At 51.6% G+C, this 21,100-nt stretch overlaps 3 protein-coding genes across 14 annotated transcripts; 2 read left to right on the top strand and 1 right to left on the bottom strand.

Moving 5' to 3' along the window:
• The first annotated feature begins 1,567 nt into the window (after positions 1-1,567).
• On the top strand, positions 1,568-8,680 carry PDIK1L (PDLIM1 interacting kinase 1 like). 3 transcript variants are annotated; one of them, XM_015883614.3, is made up of 3 exons: positions 1,568-1,631; positions 2,764-3,065; positions 5,602-8,680. In XM_015883614.3, the coding sequence occupies exons 2-3, from the start codon at positions 2,781-2,783 to the stop codon at positions 6,340-6,342; spliced, it is 1,026 nt and encodes a 341-aa protein (XP_015739100.1). In that variant the 5' UTR covers positions 1,568-1,631; positions 2,764-2,780; the 3' UTR covers positions 6,343-8,680. The 3 variants fall into 3 exon arrangements, with proteins under 3 accessions (XP_015739100.1, XP_015739098.1, XP_085374212.1); XM_015883612.3 differs by having other exon boundaries at positions 1,861-3,065; XM_085518086.1 differs by having other exon boundaries at positions 1,568-1,647; positions 1,861-3,065.
• On the top strand, positions 1,568-16,009 carry FAM110D (family with sequence similarity 110 member D). 9 transcript variants are annotated; one of them, XM_085518079.1, is made up of 4 exons: positions 10,228-10,444; positions 10,706-10,772; positions 11,141-13,274; positions 14,462-16,009. In XM_085518079.1, the coding sequence occupies exon 4, from the start codon at positions 14,533-14,535 to the stop codon at positions 15,565-15,567; it is 1,035 nt and encodes a 344-aa protein (XP_085374205.1). In that variant the 5' UTR covers positions 10,228-10,444; positions 10,706-10,772; positions 11,141-13,274; positions 14,462-14,532; the 3' UTR covers positions 15,568-16,009. The 9 variants fall into 9 exon arrangements, with proteins under 9 accessions (XP_085374210.1, XP_085374207.1, XP_085374205.1 ...); XM_085518078.1 differs by lacking the exon at positions 10,706-10,772; XM_085518082.1 differs by lacking the exon at positions 11,141-13,274.
• A 186-nt stretch (positions 16,010-16,195) lies between these two features.
• Positions 16,196-17,965, bottom strand: C17H1orf232 (chromosome 17 C1orf232 homolog). Of its 2 annotated transcripts, XM_085518087.1 has the most exons (5): positions 17,382-17,965; positions 17,078-17,298; positions 16,907-16,993; positions 16,737-16,822; positions 16,196-16,568 (listed from the first exon to the last, which is right to left on the bottom strand). In XM_085518087.1, the coding sequence occupies exons 1-5, from the start codon at positions 17,545-17,547 to the stop codon at positions 16,307-16,309; spliced, it is 822 nt and encodes a 273-aa protein (XP_085374213.1). In that variant the 5' UTR covers positions 17,548-17,965; the 3' UTR covers positions 16,196-16,306. The 2 variants fall into 2 exon arrangements, with proteins under 2 accessions (XP_085374213.1, XP_085374214.1); XM_085518088.1 differs by lacking the exon at positions 17,382-17,965 and having other exon boundaries at positions 17,224-17,360.
• Between the last annotated feature and the right edge of the window lie 3,135 nt (positions 17,966-21,100).

Below are 21,100 nucleotides of genomic sequence, written 5' to 3'. Positions count from 1 at the left end.
AACTTCTTGTGGGGTGAAAGGCACCTGCAGGGCAGCTGATGGCTTTTTAGCTGAACTGCAGCACCTGGGGGATACAGCAAATGTGCTTGGTGCGTGCACCCTCTCTTCCTCATGCTTCTCTGCACCCCAAAAATCCATATAGCAGCCTGCAAGGGGGTTCCCAAGCACAGCAGCACCATGCTGCACATCCCACATGCCCGGCTGTGCCCTGCACTTGTTTGCAAAACCTGACCCAGAAACATCAACAGGAAAACAGGAGTGTGGCCCCTCCAGACTGCTCCCAGCTGGGAGCCGCCCTGATCACATTGCCTGGCTGTCAGCTGGCACACCAGTAAACACGGTGTTCTTCCAAATCCCAGCGCCGGTGCACAGGGAGACCTGTAAATATTGGCAGCTGCAGGGGAGAGGATAATTATAACACCTCTGCTGTGGGTCACAGGACGGGGTTGGGTGAGGTGGCTTCTCTGTTCCCCATAGAGCCCAATGGGTAGGAGGTGCTGCAAGTGGCCAAAGGGATGGGTGCTGAGATGCTGCGGTAAGTGGGTGGTGGGTGCACAAAGCCATGGGCACACAGAGGCACAAGTGCATGGGTACATGGGAGCAGGGGTATCTGTATAGAGGGCTGTAGGAGTGCACAGGTGCATGGGTGCACATTGATGCATGAGTATGCAAGTACAGGGGTAAATGAGGTTACTTGGGTGCACAAAGGGTACAGGGGTGCACAGATAGATGGGTGCATGACCACATGGATACGTGGGTGCACAGCTGTATGAGTACACTTATGCATAGGGACACAGCACAGTGGGTGCACGCTATAGGGGCTCTAATATTGTCCCAGATGAACCCCCCAGACATGGGCAGCCTGTGACTGTTCCAGACGCTCCTTCCAGGAAGGCTCTCACATGTCAACCAAGTGACAGCACAGAAGCCAGCCAAGCACATCTTGCAACATTGTCCCCTTTTTGGCACTGGGAGACCTTCCAAGGAGGTTTGTACATTGAGATACACACCGTAAGGGAGGGAATGGGGGGGGGACCGGATGCACACCTGTCCCATTGCTGGCCCTGCCCACTGAACTCATCACTGCTGGACTTTATGAAGGGGATTCCCACAAGAGGATGAGCTGGAACGCCCCATTCGGTTTCCCAGCCCCCAATGGCTCCTCCTCAACCCCCAGTTGGCTCCGAGCAATGCAGGCACGGCTGCCAACCAACCAACCCGAGCGCTGTAAACACAACCTCCATCTGCTCCCTGCTGCCATTGAGGACAGCGGGGGAGCCCAGAGACGCTGCCAATGATGGGGCAGGTGAATAAATGGGTGAAGAAATAGATGGGTAAATAAATAGGCGAATAGAGGGATAGGTAAGGGGCTGTCATTGCAAAGCTGCGCCGCTGACACGCAGATAAAGTGAAGCAGAGGAGCTAGGCTCGCTTGCTGTCCCACCCCAAGCAACGAAAAAAGAGATAAATAAAAAAGAGATAAAGAGGAAATAGATAAAGAAGAAATAGATAAGCACCAATGCCTACATACACGCAGCCAATCAGAATGCGGTGCGTCAGTGGGCGTGGCCTTCGGGGGGTCGGTCCCTATGATGGCGGCCGGGCGGCGGCGGCGCGGCCTTAGTGCGGAGGTAACGCGGGGCTTTGGTGGGTGTTGCGGGGTCCCACCGCATAACACGGAGCTCCCGAGCGTTGAGAGGGGCGGGCAGGGGTATAATGGCGTTGTGGGAGAGCTACGAGGGGTCTGGGTGTTGTATCGGGGCCTTGCGAGGCCTCGGTTTGCCGGAGCTTGGTGCCCTCGCACTGATGATGCCTGTCTTTCTTTCTCTCTCTGTTTCTTTCTCTTTTCCGAACAAATAGTTCCTACCGCACTGGAATCAATCGCGAGCTCCTCGTTAATAGCTCTGATGAGATCCTCCCTTCCCCATCAAGGCGTTTAAACGCAGTTCTCACTGCGGCCTTGCCGGCCTGGCCCTCCCCTAGTGTTCTATGTGACACAGCTGCCATTGCATTGGGGTCATCGGGGCCTACACGGTGTGGGGCTGCCCTTCTTCCTCCCCCATTCCGAGCTGTGTTTGTTGTTTTCCTCATAGAGCATCGCTCCACCCCATATCCTATGGAGTAACGAAGTCAGCTGGGTGCTTCTGCTGCTTCTTGTGACAGTAGGAGCTAGTTGGGAAGTCATAGGGATGTTAAAAGATCAGTGATGTTTCCTATCTCATCTTAGTGCCAGAAGAAGGAAAACCATTGTTAAGTTATCACAGCGAGCTTTACCTATGCAGTCATCTTAAAAGTCAGCTCTGTTTCAACCTGTTACTCCTCAACTGCAGGTTTCAGCTAGAAACTCTCTGATATCCCAGGTGTGGATGGAGAGCATGAAACAGCCCTGTTATTCGCATAGGAAAACCCAAAAGACACTGAGGGAAAGGAGCAGCAGGATATGGGATAGCCCTGCCTCAGCGCAGTGCAATTCTAGGTTTGAATTGTTGCCTTCTTGAACGCTGAGCTGTGTTTGAAATCATATAGTCCCACCCAAATGATGTATTAGCCAGCCCTTATTATGGCTTCAAGCTTACAAGAGTGACTTCTGAAGTCTTCCAGCACTGGAGCACAGCATTGCATTCAATGTGATGCTCAGAGACCTCCTTGCACGCTGCAGGGTGTTGGTGCAGCTGGCATTGCCACGCCAGGCCATATGGGGGAAGACACAGCTCAGTTCTTGTTCATAAGTTATAGTTGTGTGGGTTTTTCCCCCTTCCCCAGAAGCCTTGATCTTGAAGATGGTGAGTAGCCAGCCTAAGTACGATCTAATACGGGAGGTTGGTCGTGGCAGTTATGGTGTGGTGTACGAAGCAGTCGTCAGGAAGACCTCTGCACGGGTGGCAGTGAAAAAGATACGGTGCCATGCTCCAGAGAACGTGGAACTAGCTCTGCGTGAGTTCTGGGCACTTAGCAGTATCAAGAGCCAGCACCCCAACGTCATTCACCTGGAGGAGTGCATCTTGCAGAAAGATGGCATGGTACAGAAGATGTCACATGGCTCCAGTTCTTCCCTTTATTTACAGGTACATGAAGCTGAGGTAATGGGGTGGAAGTGCTTATATGGATGTGCAGCTGGGAGGGAAGGAGGTGGGTAGCTAAGATGGCTTTTGAGGTATATTTAGGCAGGAGAGGGTATCGTTTGCTTTATTTTATGTCTTTAAAAGAGCTTATCTATTGAACAATCATCTGCATCTTTTAATTTGAAGCCATGCCATGCTAAAGGCTCCAGGACTTGCTTTGCTAAGTTGGGGAAACACCACAGGGGGAGGTGCAGGCCTGTAGAGTCCTGCTGCAGGGTTAATGAGCAGCACTAATGTCTTGAGGCAGAGCCCTGAAGGATTTCTTAATGTCAGATGCCTTTGGAAGGGGCTGTCTTGATGTAGTAAGCCAACGTTTAACTCTTCCCAGAAGTAGTAAGCAATTAAGAGAGCTCATTGAGCTGGTAAATAACTTCAAAGAGAAGTAAATGTATGGTATGTAGAGGAATAGAAGAGTAGATACTGCTATCCTTTCTGTTGGGGCTGTTGAAAATGGAGTTGCCTAGAAGTTGGAAGGCAAGTATTTCACAGCAATACGTAGCCCTGGAAGGACCTGAAAGCTCATGTGAGCTTGCTAGGAGTCTGCCCCAGCTCTAAATCATCCCCTGGCAGACATTTGTCTCTCTGATATTAAAGAATCAGCGGCCTGCTAAATAAACATTTGCTGCGTTATCCCCGATCAGCTTCTATCATTTCAGTTTTTATTGTTGTCATTCTTGCATGGCTGACACTGAATCTTTTGTTAGTGTGCACTCATTTGCCAACACTTCATTTGCCAGCACTTCATGGCTGTTCTGATCCCCTTGTGCTGGGTGTTCTGCGAGCCTGAGAAAGGCTTCTTGCCTTTGTCAACTTGCCCTAGCACAGTCATTGTTAATGGCACGTTGCCACGAAGGGATTAGGGTAAAATAATACTGATCGGCTCACGTGGGGTAAAAGTAGTACCTTATTTTGTTAGTGGAGCTGTAAGATACTGCATCAGACTTGCAGGGAGCTGCAAAGGGAGAAGATAGGGGGGAAAAAAAGAGGGGTGTGAGGGAGGCTGCAGGGTGGGACTGTGAGTGAGGAAGAGCTCCCAGGTCACTGCTGGGTTATGTCAGCAGTGCAGCATGCAGACCTTGCCCGTGTTTGGGGCACAAGTGCTGCAGGTTGTTTTCTTGCTCCAAAGAGCAGAGAAGAGCAAAGGGCAGAGCTGAGTGCAGAGATCACTTTATGATAGCCTATGCTGAAAGAGAGAAACCCAGATCTCCCTTGGCTTGCTCTCTCTTCTGCCCACTCCAGGTGATATTACATTACCAGGCTGAGCTGGTGCGGTGTGAGGAGGCCTGGGAAGGGCTGTTGGTGTCTCCTGCAGTGCTTTAGGAGACATAAGCAGAACCAGGCTTATGTAGTGAGCTCTGAGCTGGTGTGGCTTCCTTGTGCCGCAGTCCCAGGTCTGGAGGTGGATTCTGTCATCTGGATGCTCTGAGCTGAGACCCAATTACAGCTCCAGTGTGGGAAGAGCTCTGTGTTGGAGTTGCTCCCTTCTGTGCTGTGGTTCCCATCTTGCTGTTATTGGCTGTAAACCCTGAATATACAGTTTAAGTTCTAACACAGAATTGCTCTTAAATTGGTTTGAGTACTAACTGTGCTCACAACTAAACGTAGCTATCATTTGTTACTAATTTTGCTCTTGGTTTGGGAGAAGGAAGACTTTTTAAAGTTTCTCTATGTATTAATAGCTGTATTCACTTTTGAAGGCCTATAGAGGCTGCATCTGCATTAGTAAACACTGGTTTAGTGCTAACTAGCAAGTCTGACACTCCAGAGTGTGCAAAGAGCCACCTCAGAGGAGCTGAAAAGACAGGTTTGTAGCTGTGTGAACAGAGAGCAAGCAGAGTTGCTGGTTTATATTGCACGTTGTACAAAGTGGCCACTGGGACTGGCTGCTGGAGTTGTTCTCTGCTTATGTTCTAGTGTGCTGCAGTGAGAAAGGTGTTGCTACAGCAGCTGTTGAGCTTTGCCTATGGATTAGCATTCTCCTGAGCTAAGAGATCCTGTGCTAACGCTTGCTAGAATGCATTCACGTGTCAGGGATGGAGGGCAGGATCTTAAGAACGTGTAGTGAGGCCGCCTTATGAGCAGAGGACAAACCCAGCCCTGTGCTGCTGTGCAGGGGTTCCTGCTTGGGGCTGTGTTTGTATTTGGAGTTAGCAAAATGGGTGGGACGCTGGCCAGCCGAAACAGATGGGAGTGCAAGGACTGCTTGATATCCTTCAGAAAGCTGTTATCTGGGGCTGGCTCTGGCTTCTGGGTAGGAGCGTGAGGTTGATATGCTTCACACGCACACAGAAATAACAAATACATTGTGATTTTTTTCCTTTTTACATCATAAGTTTTGCATGAACTCGTTTGGCAATACCTTACTCTCTGAGCTGTTGAGAGGAAGATCCAAAATGTGTGCTTTTTTTTTGTTTTTCCATCATATCTTTCTATTTCTGTGGTCATCGGGTAGTTGTGACACTTCTTTTCCTTATTGCAGCTTGTAGAGACCTCATTAAAAGGAGAAATAGTCTTTGACCCCAGAAGTGCTTATTACCTTTGGTTTGTAATGGATTTCTGTGATGGAGGAGATATGAATGAGTATCTGTTGTCTCGAAAACCTAACCGCAAGACCAACACCAGTTTCATGCTTCAGCTCAGCAGTGCGCTGGCTTTCCTGCACAAAAATCAGATTATCCATCGTGATCTCAAACCTGACAATATTCTGATATCGCAGAGCAGGATGGATGCCAGTGACTTGGAGCCCACGTTGAAAGTAGCTGACTTTGGGCTGAGTAAGGTATGTTCAGCTTCAGGCCAGAATCCTGAGGAACCAGTCAACGTAAATAAGTGTTTTCTATCGACTGCCTGTGGGACTGACTTCTATATGGCCCCCGAAGTCTGGGAAGGACACTACACTGCCAAAGCAGACATTTTTGCACTGGGGATCATAATCTGGGCAATGCTAGAAAGAATCACATTCGTAGACACAGAGACAAAGAAAGAACTCCTGGGTAGTTACGTCAAACAGGGGACAGCCATTGTGCCCGTTGGAGAGGCACTGCTAGAAAACCCTAAGATGGAACTGCTCATCCCCGTAAAGAAAAAATCCATGAATGCACAGATGAAACAGTTGATTAAGGAAATGCTGGCTGCCAACCCGCAGGACCGTCCTGATGCTTTTGAACTAGAGCTGCGATTAGTCAACATAGCTTTTAAAGACAGCAGCTGGGACACATGACCTGCAGAGTGGTGGTCTCTTGGAAGGAGCTGCTCCTTGCCCAGCTGATGGTGCAACTTAATGGCAGTAAAGAAACGAGGCCGATCTCAGACCCGCAGGGTGTAGTTTCTATTGATGGAATTTTGTTTGAGTTCCGCTCGTTCTAAGAATGTGAGTTGGCAGTTGTGTTAGCGATGCGTTGTGTTTTGTTTCCAGGATGTTATGTGTTAAGTCTTAAGATGTGACAATGTTCATTTGTGTACGTTGGCAGTGGGACATCCTAGGAGCTGAGGTTTGATTTCCGGCCATATCTCAGAGTATTTAATACATTCCAGTTTCCTATATCAGTATTAGGAACTCTCCTGGAAGAAGAGATTTGCATGCTGGTAGTGCAAATCTTCAGGTTTGTAAAGTAATTGTCTATGTATTTATGCATATGGGTGACTGAGAGCGTATGCTTGCAAGCGTGTTGCATTCCATGGGGAAATGACACTTTTCCTAAGTTATTTGCTGTGGGTCTGAATGTTTGGGGTCTGCTAGAAAACTGGCTGAAGAAGATGGATGAGAATCATTTCTTCTCTGGTCCGGAATTAACTTTATTATTTATTTTTATCTAATGTTAAAGGTAGGGTCCGAGACTTGACTTTGTGAGCAAAAAATACAATGCAGGAGTGTCAGCTGCTCTCAAAGGTGCTGAGGTGGCCAAGCTTTGCACTCACAGCCCAAGGAGCTCAGCACTGAGGGAGTCCGATGTCAAGTGTCTGCAGCTGGGTGCTGGCATGTTGGTGAGGTCATTAATCGTTCAATTTTGCTTTCTCCTACTAATCAAATACTTCATTAATCCACTAATCTACAGTTTCACAACATGCTCACTGCTCTTCTACCAGCAAACTGGGTACTTAGAATAGGAGAGTACGGTGAGAATGTGAACACCCAGTGAGGGAATCCAACAGCACTGAAGCACTGGATTTAAGAGCACTCAGAGTAATGGTTCCAGAACAGCTGGATTAGATGTTACTGGCCATGGGCTCTTTCTTTCTGGTGCTGTCTGTCACCTGGGAGCAATGGGGAGAAAAAGAGGTGACTGTCTCATGGAACACGTGTTGTGTGAATAACAGGCAGAATAACTGCTTGTTCCTCCAGAAGCAAAGGATTCTAATTCTGCCACAAGTCTGTGGCTGTACAGACTGCAGCAGCAGTTCTGAGCTGTAGCTCTGACCTGGTGCAGTGTTGGTGGCAACAGAGGTGGGGGCGTTAATTCTTAATTCTTGTCACTTTGCATCACTCTGTGTAAGGCAGCTCACCTAAACAGGGGTGCTCGGACAAGCATCGCTGCCTTGAAACCAAGCAATGCTTAACATTCAGAAGATGTCACAGAAGGAACTCTCAGGTGATCCATCAGCTGAGTGCAGCAGAGCACCTCTGGGAGCATCAGTTGGTGGGGATGGAGGTGAGTGACAGTGGGGTTGTGCTGCTGCCCCTGCAGGGAGCTCAGGCTGCAAGGCAGGACTTGGAACCTGACTGTGGGTAGTGGATGACAAGCAGAGATGCACCTTTGATGCTCTGGAAGTGGAGATCTGCTCATTCTCATGTTGGGTTCATTACAAGTGAGGATTTGACTTGTTACTGACAGGAGGAGAACAAACCTCTTACTGTCTGTACCAGCACTTTTACAGTACTTCCATCCCAACACTGGTGATCCAGTGAGGATTTTGTGAAGTTTAAGAGGACGTATCATCATCCATGTTCAACTTGAGAGGTTTTGGAAATACATTCGCTTCTTCTCATCTGCCCACCCAAAAGACAGAATCAACTATGTTAATCTTACAGCATTAAACTACTACAGAACGATAGCACTTACCTTTAAGGTGCTCTGCGAGTCTGATGCTCCTCAAGCACTTCAAAGGCTGAACGCTGAGCGTGCTGCCGAGCTGCACTGCAGAGCTGGGTGCTGATGAACGGCACAGAGAAGAATGTTCTTTGACTCCCACAGCACTTGTTTGCACTGATTGCCACTTTAAAGGGTGGGGGAACCTGAAATCCCTCTCATGGTGCTTAGCTGGTGGGTGACACTGAGCACATCCTTGGTTCATGCAGAGTGGTTGTCCTTGAGGTGTGTGTTCTGTTTGTTGTCGAGGTCTTTGTTTTAAAGCCTTACGATAAATCAAACTTGTAGCAGCTACAGAATTGTTCACCAGCACGACACAAAGTCAAGATGCTCTTCAGCACTCGTAAAAGGGTTTGCAAATCTTCCTTTCAAAGTTGTCAGATATATTTTATGCGGGATTTATAATGGAGAGATTGTGTAACTTATTAAGTTCATGCCTTTTTTTTTAAATAAAATCTGAATTTCAATGAAGCTGTTGAACTCTACTCAGAAGTGTTTTCCTTTCCTTTCAGTTGGCACAGCCATCTCACTCTCAGCCAAGCTTCAGGATGGTTTATTTGCTTTGCTAGAATAGCTGTAAGCCATAGCAGTTCATCACGGTCACACTGTAAGTGATTTTAGCTCGTAAAAGGTGCTGGGTTGGTTGACAGAGGCAGTGCAGAGCTTTCCCTGCTATTTAATGTACTGCTCTGACAGAGCAGGGCCATGCTGGGTTTGAAAGTAGCTGGCACCTCATGGATCCCTCTGCTCCTGCTGAGCCTCTTAAGAATCAAAGTGCTGCTCCTCTGGGCGTGCTGCTTCATTTTCAAGGACAGGATTAAAGGCACAGCAATATTCTTACATCCTGTATGGGCTGGGAGCTGTTGCTACAAGCAGTGCAAGTACCACCCTGGACTGTATGGAAATCTCTAGCAGGTTCTGTTACTGGTCTTACTGGATTTTTGGGGCTGTGAACCAGATGCTGTTGCTTTCCAGGGCGCTGCTGCTCCTCCCTCTGCAGCCAGCCAGGAGTCTCCCTCTGAGTGCTGGAATGGGAAGATTTCACCCAAAAGCTTTTGGTTGTTGCTGTTGGTTGAGCCCTGCTGCCCCCCACGTCCCCTCCCTTAACAAATTGGGATCCCCTGTGGGCTGAGCACACAGCCTGGTAAGCATCCTCCTGCACATTTCCCTGAATGCTGTTTGATCTACCCTGGTTTCTTTTTAGTTATTATGCTGCCACTATGCTGCTGGGGTTGAACCAGATGTAAATGGTGCCCTGGAGGTTGGGGAGGTGATGGTGACCTGCTGGTTTCACATGCCCTGGGAAACCTTAGAAATTAAGGTTAGGAAACGCTATTACTTATACATGGCACAAGAGTCTAAAGTCACTTGCATGTTTTAATTAAGAGTTCTCCAAAGCAAAGGGTTGTTGTACAGGCTGGGAGTGGGAATAGCCCCATCTGGGATCACTATAAATTACCTTGTAGCTCTATATGTTGTCCCACCAGCAAGCACAGACCTGGCTGTATGTTGGGTGCCATTGCATATGCATGGTTTACTGTTTCCTGCATATTGTGGTGCTGCACACAGTCAGATCCCCACCTGGGAGAGGGGAGAGGTCGTTAAAGGATTGAAGTGTAGTTAGCAGGGCAGGTTGAGCAGCGCTGAGTTTCGTTTCCTTTTTGGTCAGGTTCTGAGGAGCAGCCTATGCAAAGTGCCGGCTATTCTTATACACCATTAGGGAAGAGGGACTCATATCCAATGTCACAAAGTGTCCAGAGTGCCTGCCCTACATATGGGGAGGGACAGGAGGTGGAAGTACTGGAAGAAACTACTGCTTCTCTCAGATCACCGGGTCTCAAAGTATATGGGGCAGTCTGAGATGCTTTGCCCCTATATGCAGAACATCAGGGAAGCATGGAGAAACTGAGTAACCCCAAAGATCAGCTAGCAACCCACTGCATCACTACACAAGGAGCCACAGCCCAGGTGATACACCCCTTTAAGTCTGTTCCCAGATGAGTTTCCAGGTTTATCTGGGTGCCTGAAACACAAAGCAGTTGCAGAAGGGCTGTGGTTGATGAGGTGCTGCCCAGGGATGTGCAGTGCCTGACCTGCAGGCAGCAAACTGGAGCTGCAGGTGGTGACTTGAAGCTGCAACTGCTGTGATACGGGAAGAGGAGGAGGAGGAGGAGGAAGGCTGCCTCCCTGCAGTGCCTCCCACACACAGCTTGCACCTCTGAGCACTTTAGCCAGGTAAAGTACGCTGGGGTGGGGGGCTGGGGAATATGGTTGGTTTGCTTTGCATTGGTGGGCAAAGGGAAAAGCAGTGTTAGAGCTGCAAGTGGTGCACCGAGGCCTCTGTAGCCTCTGGGGTTTGAAATGAAACCATGCAACATAACAATGTTTGTAGGTCCCCTGTAACAAGGGGTGGGTTCATCACAGACACACCTTGGGGAGGTCCTCCTTTGCAGCAGCTCCTCCCATCTCGCCAGCTCTTTTACTTCCCAAACACAGGCTCCAGGAGTCATCCAGGCCAACAACCTCCTGCAGTGTTCCAAAGGTTCATCTGTAGGGCACAAAGGTCTGTGTGAAGCTCGGGGTCATTCTTCTGTGCTCAGCTGCTCTCCGGTTTCTGCTTGCAAAAGCTTGTGGATGGCTGCCTTAGATCAGGTGTTGGTTTCAGATTTATCAGTGCCTGTTTGATGCCCATTTGAGCCCTTGATATTTTTAAGCTAGTATAGCAAGGCCTTCCACTCCTGCTTGTTCCCCAATAGAAATCCATGTGTCTCAGGCCCTTGGCGTGCAGCCGTTCTGCCCCAAGCCTGCCAGCTCACTTCAGCTGCTCTCCAGTCCATGGCATTTACATGGCCTCAGACCAGAAGGGGCTTTTGTGGGTTGTGAAAGTAAGGCGACAAGTAGCAACAGATGGTAACGTTATCAGTTTTACAGTCATGTCTGCACCTGGTCACGGCAGTGTGAGTGATTTCCATAGGAGAAATGCATCTGGAAAGTCCTGACCACCCTCCCAGGGGCAGACTGAGCTCCTAAGAAGTGAAAATGACTCAGATCCACTTATTTACAGGGTCAGTCCCTGCCCCCAGGAGTCTCTCTGGTCCACAGCTTTGCTTGGGGGCACATAGGGGCAGTAGGTCAGTGCCCTAATAACTACACAAATAGCACTTCTCCCCCTTTGCAGGAGTGGGCTGTGAGCTCTCCCCCTCTGGAAATCAGCTCATCCTCCCTACAGCATCAATTGGCCATGGATAGCTTCCACCTCCTCCTGGGCTGCTCCTCTGCAATGGATCAGAGCCACACATGGACCCTGCTGGTCTCAGCACTCTCCTGCTTTTCCTCCTGAAGCATATGATGTCCTGTAGGATGTGTGACATGCAATTACCTGTTGCCAGGAGAGAGGAGGTCGTGCTGGGAGCGGAGCTGTTTAATCAGAGCTGGGTGTGCTCTGAAAAATCACTTTGGAGGCAGAGCAATGCTCGGGGGTGTTTGACCTATGAGCACTTCCTCGAATTCTTCTCTCCCACCACGAGGGATGGAAACACACCCACAAACAGATCCAAACCCAAGGCCCTCATGTAACCACAGTCAGCACTGGGGCTGGGAAAAACAGCCTTAATTAAATAACGAGACTTTGAGCATCTGTGTGCATTTGTTAGAGGCTGATGGATGGGGTAAACTCAAGTGATAAAGCTTCATTGCCTCACCTGGGAAAGCAGGAGCTGCTCAGCATCCCAGTGCCACAAAGGGCCCCTCCAACCTTTTGTATCCCCAAAGGAGTTGGGGTTGTTGGGATGTTAACACAGTCGGTATGTGATGTGTTTTCCCCCCCCCCCTCCCAGAGCAGCCTGTCTGTGTGTGTGTCTGTCTGTCCATCCCACTCCCAGCAAAGGGGAAGTTGCAGGCGCCTGCTGGAAGTGCCTGACAGGAACACCCGAATCCGGTGCAGAAAGGTGAAGTGAAGGCTGCTCTGAGTCATGGCTGTCCTTACGGGAACAAAAGAAACCTGATTGCTGCTGCCTGGCATTAACAATGGGGTCTGCTCCTCCCCCAGGTGGCAATCTATGCTCTGTGTGGGATGGCAGCAGATCCCAGCCCTGGTGTGGGTTTCTCGGCCTCTTCCCCCTGTCCTTTTCCTCCTCTTCCTCTGGAGCATTGTTTGCTCTGCTTTGGCTGCATCCTGCAGGGGGGATGAGTGCTGCACAGTGGGGTCCTCCTCCTCGGCTTGGTCCTGCCTTGCTTTCAGTGGGGTTTGACCTATGCCAGCAGAGCTTGGGCAGGCCCTGGTGCATGGGGTGTTGCTATAGCCTTAGCTCCAGCCTTGTACTGCCAGGGTGCCCTTGGGCTCTGCAGTGCCAACTCCAGGGAGCTGAGGTCTGCCCACGTTTTGGGGCACTGGGAGTAGAGGTGGGCTGGAGCCGGAAAGGATGCTGAGCCCTCCGGGAAGGGGAAAGGGCAGAGGTAAAAATAACCCCTGGGCTGGCTCTGGTCCCCGCGGCTTCCTGCAGTTTACAGCCCTTCCCAGGGGAAGGGGAGGCAGGAACCTGCCTGGATCTGAGCTCACTTTGACCCTTTCACCGCTGACAGAAGGTATTGGAAGGACTTTGCTTTGCCCCATTCCTGTGGGCTCGGGCAGGACCTGAGGAAGGGGATTGCAGTGCCAGGTACTCATTGCCCTGTTCCTGATGCACCTGGTGTGTGTGGGGTCGGACACAGCGGGCTCCAATGGGGTGGGCAGACATTGCTGCTATGGCCTCAAGGGTCAGAGGGGTGGTGGGGAGCCTGTCCCAGAGCCAGGATCCTTTCTGTGATCCCATAGGAAGAGCTGGGAGATGGAGACCATGGCTGAGGGGGAGTTTGGGGTGTAAAGGCTGCAGGGAGTGAGGGCTCAGCGCTGGCAGGGTGATGGAGCAGAGCAGGATGTGCTGATGAGGCTGGGCTGGCAGGGGTTAATGGGGTGGCTCTTCCTCCCCCTCTATATGAGGCTCCTGTGGCTCTGGGCTCAGTTTGCTGCTGGCTGCTGGAGGAAACAGGAGCAGAGGAGACTGACCAGCACCCTGCACAGGCCCAGGTAAGCACAAGCAGCCCCAGCAATGGGCACACAGCTGGCATATACGGGTCCTGGGGCTGGGCTGGGGACACAGGGACATGGCAGCCCAGGGGGTGACAGGATCACATGCTGGGGGCAGCATCCATGGAAGCACTGCAGAGCTCTGGAAACCCATGGAGATGTGGGAGTTTGCCCCTTAGGAGCACAGGATCTGAAAAACCCAGCTCCTCAGTTTACCCATGTGTAAAATGGGGGTGGATGCAATGTTGAAGTCCATGGCTGTGTGTGAAAGACGAATGCTCCTGGGCTGCCTGTTCTTTGGTTAGCTGTGGTCTGCCTGTCCCCATCGCTATCCCAGAGGTGGCTCTTTAGGGCCATTTGGGCCTCTTTTGCTCAGGGGCACCATCTGCTTTGGGCATTTACAGCCCCCACCAGACTCCACCTCTGCTATTCAATTTATGGCCCCAATGCTCTGTGCCTGCTTGGTTCCAGCATCATCCCCCGCTGTCCCTGCATGGGTGCTTGGTTAAAGCTGAGCAAGGGCTGTTTTTGCTCCTTGGCATTTCCAAGCAAGTGGCGATAGGAGATGAACTGATGATCCCAGAGCCTGTCTTAGGAACCCCTTGGTGCAGAGGGGCAGGACAGGACAGGATGAGCCCCCTGCCCTCAGCAGAGTCGTGGTGCTGACCAAACAACCTCTGTGTAAAATAAACCTTCCTGGAGCTCCTTTGTTTTCTTTTCCTGAAAGGGAAACAGAGCTGGGAGCCCGGCCCAGGCCAACACCACGGGGAGCCACGATGCCCCACACAGCACGGAAACCCCAGCAGCCAAAAGGGCCCCGCTGCTGGCACACGGGATGGGAGGGCTGGGGAAGCACACTGGCTTCCCTGTGCTGTCTTTGTTCTGCCGTCTCTGGGCTCATAAAGATAAAGCAGTGGCTCCACTAACTTTTCCTGTTTGAAGCTGCTCGGGATGTTGATGAAGCCGGCGGATGCTCGGTGCTTCTCTCTTCCTGCTGTGATTGCAGGACACCTCCACTGCAGGCAGGGGACAGTTCTGTCCCCCTACACAGCTCTATGTTGCTCCTGGTCCTTCTGCTGCCGGTGCCACATCCCTGGTGCCATCCTCACCCTTGATTCCAAGCTCATCTCTGGTTCCAACCCCATCCCCAGTGCTAACCCAACCCCAACGCTCCTCTCTCCTCCCAGGCCCGTGGCTGAGAGCAGAAGCAGAGCACAGCTTTGTGGTCCCCATCCCACACAGGGTCGGCTGGCAGGCGATGGTCCCACTGGGCAGCACCCCACGAGCCGTCTGCTCCTCTGGCCGCGGTGTCTCCCCGCTCCGTTTGCTGAACCGGGGCCCCGAGTACCTGCGGGAGCAGGTCGGGGGGAGCAGCGGGGGTCGCACACCCAGCGCCGTGGAGCGGCTGGAAGCAGATAAAGTGAAGTACGTCAAATCTCAGCAGGTCATTAACAGCAGGCAGGAGCCGGCATTGAGAGGATGCTCGCCCTGCCGCTCACCCCTCGGCCGGCGCCTGCTCACCCTGCAGCAGTGCCACGAGCTGTGCCACGGCTCGGATTTGAGCTGCGATGGCAGCAGAAAGGTGCCCTGTCCCTCGTCCCCTGTGCCACGGAGGGGAGGCGGCAGCAGGCGCCTGCTGAGACCCGACTCGCTCGTCATTTACCGGCAGAAACGAGACTGCCCGGTCATCAACAAGGAGAACGCCAAGGGCTACGGGCTGGTGAGACGCCTCTTCCAGGGGCCGCTCAGGGACAAACTCTCCCCCAGCTCTCCCCCGGCCCAGGGGTCGGATAAAGCCCCTGAGAGCCCCATGCTGTGGGTGTCCATGGAGCAAGCTAAAGATGCACAGACACCGGGTGCCGACAGCAGTAGCATCGTCCCATCGCTTGACAGCCCCGTGCCGCAACCCCAACAAGCCCCAAGCCCAGCCCAGCCCCCCACCTCCCCCGGCAGCACCAAACCAGCACTTGGCCTGCGCCCGTCCCTGCCGCTTTCGGAGAAGGAAAGGTTCTTCAATTACTGTGGGCTGGACCAGGCCATGGTGGAAGGGCTGGGGAAGGAGAGGTTTGTGCCAGCAGGATGGGACGCTGCCTCGGCACGGCTCCACGGCTCCTGTGAGTGGGAGCCCAGCCAGACCTCGGGGTGCAGCGAGGAGGATGCAGGGCCAGGTGAGGAGGAGTCGGATACACGGCTCTGCTCTGCCATTTCGGTGGTGGAGCGCAATGCCCGTGTCATCAAATGGCTCTATGGCTGCCAGCGAGCTTGGGCGGCCGCCAAGGAATCCACAGTCTGAAAGGAAGCACCCCAGCCAGCCGTGTGTGGGTCTATGTGGATGATATGGCACCTTGATCTTGCTGGATACAGACTGGGGACTGGCAGCACCCTGTGCTGCTTGCAGGCCAGCAGGGACACCAAGTCTATCCTAAGTAGAGACAAGATCTGCCCACAGAAGAGACAAGTGTTCTACCCCTTGGATATGCAGCTCACCAATAGCTGCTTTTGGAGGTGTGGGTGCATGGCTGAGTGTGGTGGGGTGCCCAGGGACCTTCTTTGGGTGAATCCGACCTCAGCCACTGTGGTTGGAAGGCTGCTGTTCCTTGCTGGATCCCTACCTCTTGGTCTTCCCTGTTATTGGTTATGGTCTAGGATGGAAGCCTTCTCCCCCATCAGCCTCAGTGAGAAAGGGGCTGCTAGGATGGGAGCAGGACTCTTAATAAACCTGTGGTTTTATTCTAGCATGGCTGCATCTGTGGTCTGTTCCAGCAGTGCCTGAGTGGATGGGGGTTGCTTTAGGGATTGGGGTGGCAAGCTGCCTCCCATCCCTCTGGAGGGTCTCAACCCTTTGGGGCAGTTTGGAATGGGGCTCCACAGGTGATAGGGCTGTTAGTAGGGGATAAAGGCAAAGAAAGCACCACGCATGCTCAGGGAGAAGGGCGCCGTGGGGTCTTTAGTGCCAACACCTCCACATTGCCAGGGCCCATCACAGCATCACTGGCTGGTGCTGCCGCAGGGCCACGTTGGCACCGCCTCCTTTAATTGCCCTTGGAAGCATTTTTATTTCGGATTTCAGCCAGTTTGTTGGCCAGGAAGCCCCATTTGAAGGCCCCTTCCTCTGGCTCCCTCAGGTCGCTGGGGCCCTCATCGCCTGTTGGCTCCATAGGGGTCTCACCCAGCTCTGGTGGGTCCACCTCCTTGTCCGGTGCCGATGCCTGCTGCCATTTGGTAGCAAAGAGATCCCAAAAGCCGGCTGCTTTCTGGGTGGGAGGCAGTTCAGCTGGCACGGCAGCCAGGGGGCTAAAGGGAGAGCAGGATGTGGACAAGGAGACTCCTGAACCAGCTTCAGTGCTGGGACATATCTGGGATTCCTCCAGCCCTGATCCAGGGACTGGGATCACAGGGGATGGAGAACCCAGGGCAAAATCTAGGCTATGGGTGCCCCCCCCCTCCAAAAACACAACTTACTGATCAGCGCAGGGCTCTGGGTTGAGCAGCTGATGCTCATCCTCACGGGTGAAGAGGGATGAGAATGTCCGCCAGCCCCCCTGAACCTGGAGATGAAGCACAGTGTGACTCAATGGGGCTCAATGAGAGTTATGGGACTCCCAGCAGCACCCCACAGCTGCAATCCTCACCTTCCGTGCCAGCTGGGACACAGGGCCGGGTCCCTCCTCCATCAGCGCGGGGGGCTCCGCTGCATCCATCAGCTCGGAAGGGTCTCCCTGCAACAAACCCAACCCAAGTGAGTGAAAAGCGAGGACAAGGGGCTGTGCCCAGCCGTGCGACCCCCCCCCCCTCCCCATTACCTCCTCCTGCAGCGCACCATCAGCCCGTGCCCCCCCCAGGGTCTGCAGCACCCTGGCCTTGTAGAGCCCCCAGATGCCCTGGGTCATGGCGTGGGGCTGCGGCACAGAGGCGATGCGCAACGGCAGGAGGGGAGGGTGGGACGGACCTCGTTGGCGATCCGATGTCCTCATGAAAGTTTCAAGGGCCGCACTCCGTGCACAAAGGGGAACCTGAGCCCGAGCTGTGCAGGGGGAAAAACAGCGGGCAGAGAAGGGGGGAAGGGCTCCGTACACCCCAAACCCGCTCCCGGTGCCCAGTGCGCACATAGGGGCGGCCCCGGGGCATCCCGAGCGCAGACAGGAGCGCTCCGTAGCGCCATCGTGTTCGACGGGTGCGTTTCTCTGCCTGTTTCGTGTCCTTCTTGTGTCATCCCATGAAAGAACAGCAGAACCGGCACCGAACCGACACCGGTTCCGCTCAGCCAGCGCATGCGTAGTATAACCGGGAGGACTTGGATCGTAACGCAACGCACTGCTGCCACCGCGCTGCAGCCATCCCAGCGTCACAATAAAGCAAAATTAAAACTAATTAACAACTCTCTTTCCTCCGTTCTCCTGGCTTAAAACAACAAAAGAGCTCTTGCATCTCCATAGTCAATTAGTCACTGGGTTAGAACTCCGGCTTCTGACATCGTAATTAGGCTTCATTAATGGATTGCCGAAGGCTGCAAGATGGAAACGCAGTAGATGAACCTCCCTTTGCATCTTCTTTCAGTTAATTACATGCTTAGCTTGGAAACAAAAGATGCTGCACGCCATTGAAAAACCTTATTTGTATGTCCCAAAAGATGCATTGGTGGACACACAGCTGATGGAGGCTGGGAAACCATCCTTCCCATGGCACCTTATATAAGTTATACCTTCTTATACCTATAGGTGTATTAAATATCTATAGGTGTATTATAACTAATAGAAGTTACCAAATGCCATCTTCTGGGCCTGGGAAGAACACTTGGCTGATCCTCCTGAACCCCCCCTTGGTTCTGTGCCTCATAGACCTCCACTCCTCCCAGGGGATGAAGCTCCATCTGCACAGAGACCCACTAACTCCATCCCTCCGGGGAAGCTATTTTCTAATGCAGGTCATTGATATCATAATATAGGGCCATTAGTAATCAAATAGAAGAAGTGCTTTCAATTAAACCGAGGGCTTTCCATTTGGTAACAGCATTCAGCAGCAATTTGTAATGCCAACGCCGTACAATTGCTGCTAATAAATGTGCAAGTAGCAAACCAGTTGTGAAGATATTTCTCCTAGTGACATCAGGCACTGTAACCTGTCCCAGCTGTGGGAATTTACTGCTCCCTCCCTCCAAATCCTCAGTAAACAGACAGCTTAAGGTGCTGCTAAATTGATGTTGTGAAGATTATTACTCACTTTATGTTCCACGTGGGAAGAAGCTCCACTGAACCCACACTCACTGTGCTGTGTAATGCTGTTAATGATGGACTCACTGAGGCTCATGGAGTGCTCCAAGTTCAATAGGAAGCAGGCTGTGCAGGTGGGACAAATTGACCACAGCCATCAGCTGGCTGGAAACAGGCTTTGGTACAATAGCACAACCTGATGTGGGTCAGCAGGCAGCCAGGTATGTGGTGTGGGCATCTCCTGTCCGAGAGCTCTGGACAACTGGATTCAGGGTCAGCCTTAAAGGGCTCACAGCTCTGGGACATCAACTGAAGGATGCAGCAGACAGGAGGAGCACTTCCAGCAATACAAGCTGCTTCCCAAACCAGGCTTTCCATCCTAGTTCTGCTGGGAAGCTCAATTCTCGCAATATAGCAGGCTGGTCACTAGATGTCCCCATCTGAATACAAATGGCAATCCTGCCAACTCGTCCCTCCTCTTCCACCAAGGCACAAACCAGTCCTACAGCCCCCCGCTGCTCCCCTTGACACCGACAGTAATTAAAGATAACACCACTTAGCCTCCTGTCATTTGCACTGAGTCGGTAAAGTTTGATTTGTTTAACCTCTGCAGCAGAAAAGCTAAACAAATAAGCAAGCACCTCAGCAGGGCATAAAGCACCAAAGGGAGCTGAGGGTGGCAGGAAGGCCTTCAGCTTGTGCACCCTGTTTGCACCCTGTATCCTCTGCACCCCATCCAATGTATTCTCATCCTTGTGCTTGGAGGGGAAAGCTGCTGGCATGAGATTCAGTACTGGGATAAAGGTGAGGGCATCTGCCATGCACAGAACTCAGCTGTGCAATGCCCCAAGCAACCCACTGAATCCCTGATGTCTTCTATGGGGACAGCCAGAACATTTTCCCTTTGGATCTGGGATGCTCCTCTGGCAGCAGTGAGCTGTCCTCATTGCCCACACTCCTTTCCAGCTCCTCTGTCTTTGTTTCACCTGGCTGCTTATCTCAGTATTTTCAGGTCATTTAAGCTGCTTTATTTCATTAAGGAGAAGCAAGTGGAAACCGTAACTGGAGTTGATAAATCCTTAGATCTTAACCTCAACGTTTATCTCCTTAGGCTGATGCCTTCCATTTCTCCCAGCTGTGCAAAGGAGAATGAGGAGCTCCATTTCCCTCGGAGCCCCTGGTTTAAGGGCAGCAGGTCGGAGTACACCGTGAGCAGGGATGTGGAGCTTTGGGTTCGGGTTTTGCTCTGCTCAGCATCAGCTGTCCGAGCTTATGGTGGTATCACACAACATCCAGAGGGGGGAACATCTTCCTTCTGCCTCTCTCAAAAGAGATGACAGAACCGATCCCGCTTTGTGACAATGAGACAGAAGGCTGAGCCCATAATATGTCCGGGAATTGCAAGACATCATTTCTCACATCACAAGAAAATGGCCCACGGCCATCAAAAAGGCGTCTCTAATAGCAGGCCATTATCTCATGACAATGGCTCTGTTAACACGTGCTAACCCCTCTGATGTGCTTAGAAATCCGAGAAGGGAAAACGAAAGGTGCGGTTGGTAAGGAGAGCTTGTATTTAGCGTTTCTTTCCAAGAGGGAAGTGGAATTTGAGAGAGCGGTCCTGTAGGCTTAAGGAAATAGATTGAAAGATGCGGAAACAGCATAAAACGCGTTGCAGTTTGGCTCATTTGGGATTCCAGTCATAGAGACAGCAACACCGTGGAGGATTTCGCTTGCCAATCAACATCTTATTTATTTCCTCTGAAGAGGATATCTTTATTCCTCTCCCGTTGCTGCATCCAATATCAACGGGGATTACGAAATCAAGCAGCATCTCCCGTTTTTGTTTTGTCCACAACACCACAAGATGGAAGAAAATATGGATATTCTGGAAGGAGCTCAAGAAAATCACCCCCAGAACAACCCCAACCACCTCTCAGGGTTCATTCTGTTCAAGAAAGAAACCTTTTCCTGCAGGAACCCCTGGTTCCTTCAGTGCACCTCCTCCAAACCACACAGAGAACAACTGGGGTCATGTAAATGAGAGCCAGTACTGAGAAGCTTCAACGTATGCAATTAGATGCAGTGAAATGGAAAACATACTTGACCCATCTCTTCCTTGACATACTCAATTAAAAGACCTTCCTGTTCAAAATGAAGCACTACCATCATTTTTCCCCCCTGAAATGATTTTAACTCTACATTTAAAAAGAAGTTCAACTTACCAAAAAGAGCCATCAGAAAATAAACCTGGATTCAAAGAAATGTAACATTACATTATTTTGGGGGTTTGGCAGCATCAAGCTGCAGGACCTCTGAAATGCTTCAAATCTCCATGTTCCTGCTCAGCTTCATTTCATCACATTGCAGCCACCACCAGTTCTCCCTCCGTACATTCAGTTGTGGGTCCCAAAGCACTTCATGTGCCATAGAACTGCAGCGGCCCTTTCTTGCTTCTGGGAGATCTAAGAGATATGGGCAGACACAAACCTCAGCAGCACCACTAATAGCAAGGCTGTGTGGGGCTGAGGGGATCAGGACCCATTGAATTCAGGTGCTGCAGAATTAGGTGCTGCCCTCTGACACGTATCTTAAGAGCTCACAGCCATGCTGATA

This window comes from Coturnix japonica, chromosome 17 (genome assembly GCF_054131305.1).
Source record: "Coturnix japonica strain WE chromosome 17, WE-NBRP24, whole genome shotgun sequence".
Taxonomy (NCBI): domain Eukaryota; kingdom Metazoa; phylum Chordata; class Aves; order Galliformes; family Phasianidae; genus Coturnix; species Coturnix japonica.
Note: the sequence above shows the minus strand (reverse complement) of the source record. Positions and strands in the feature narration are given on the sequence as shown.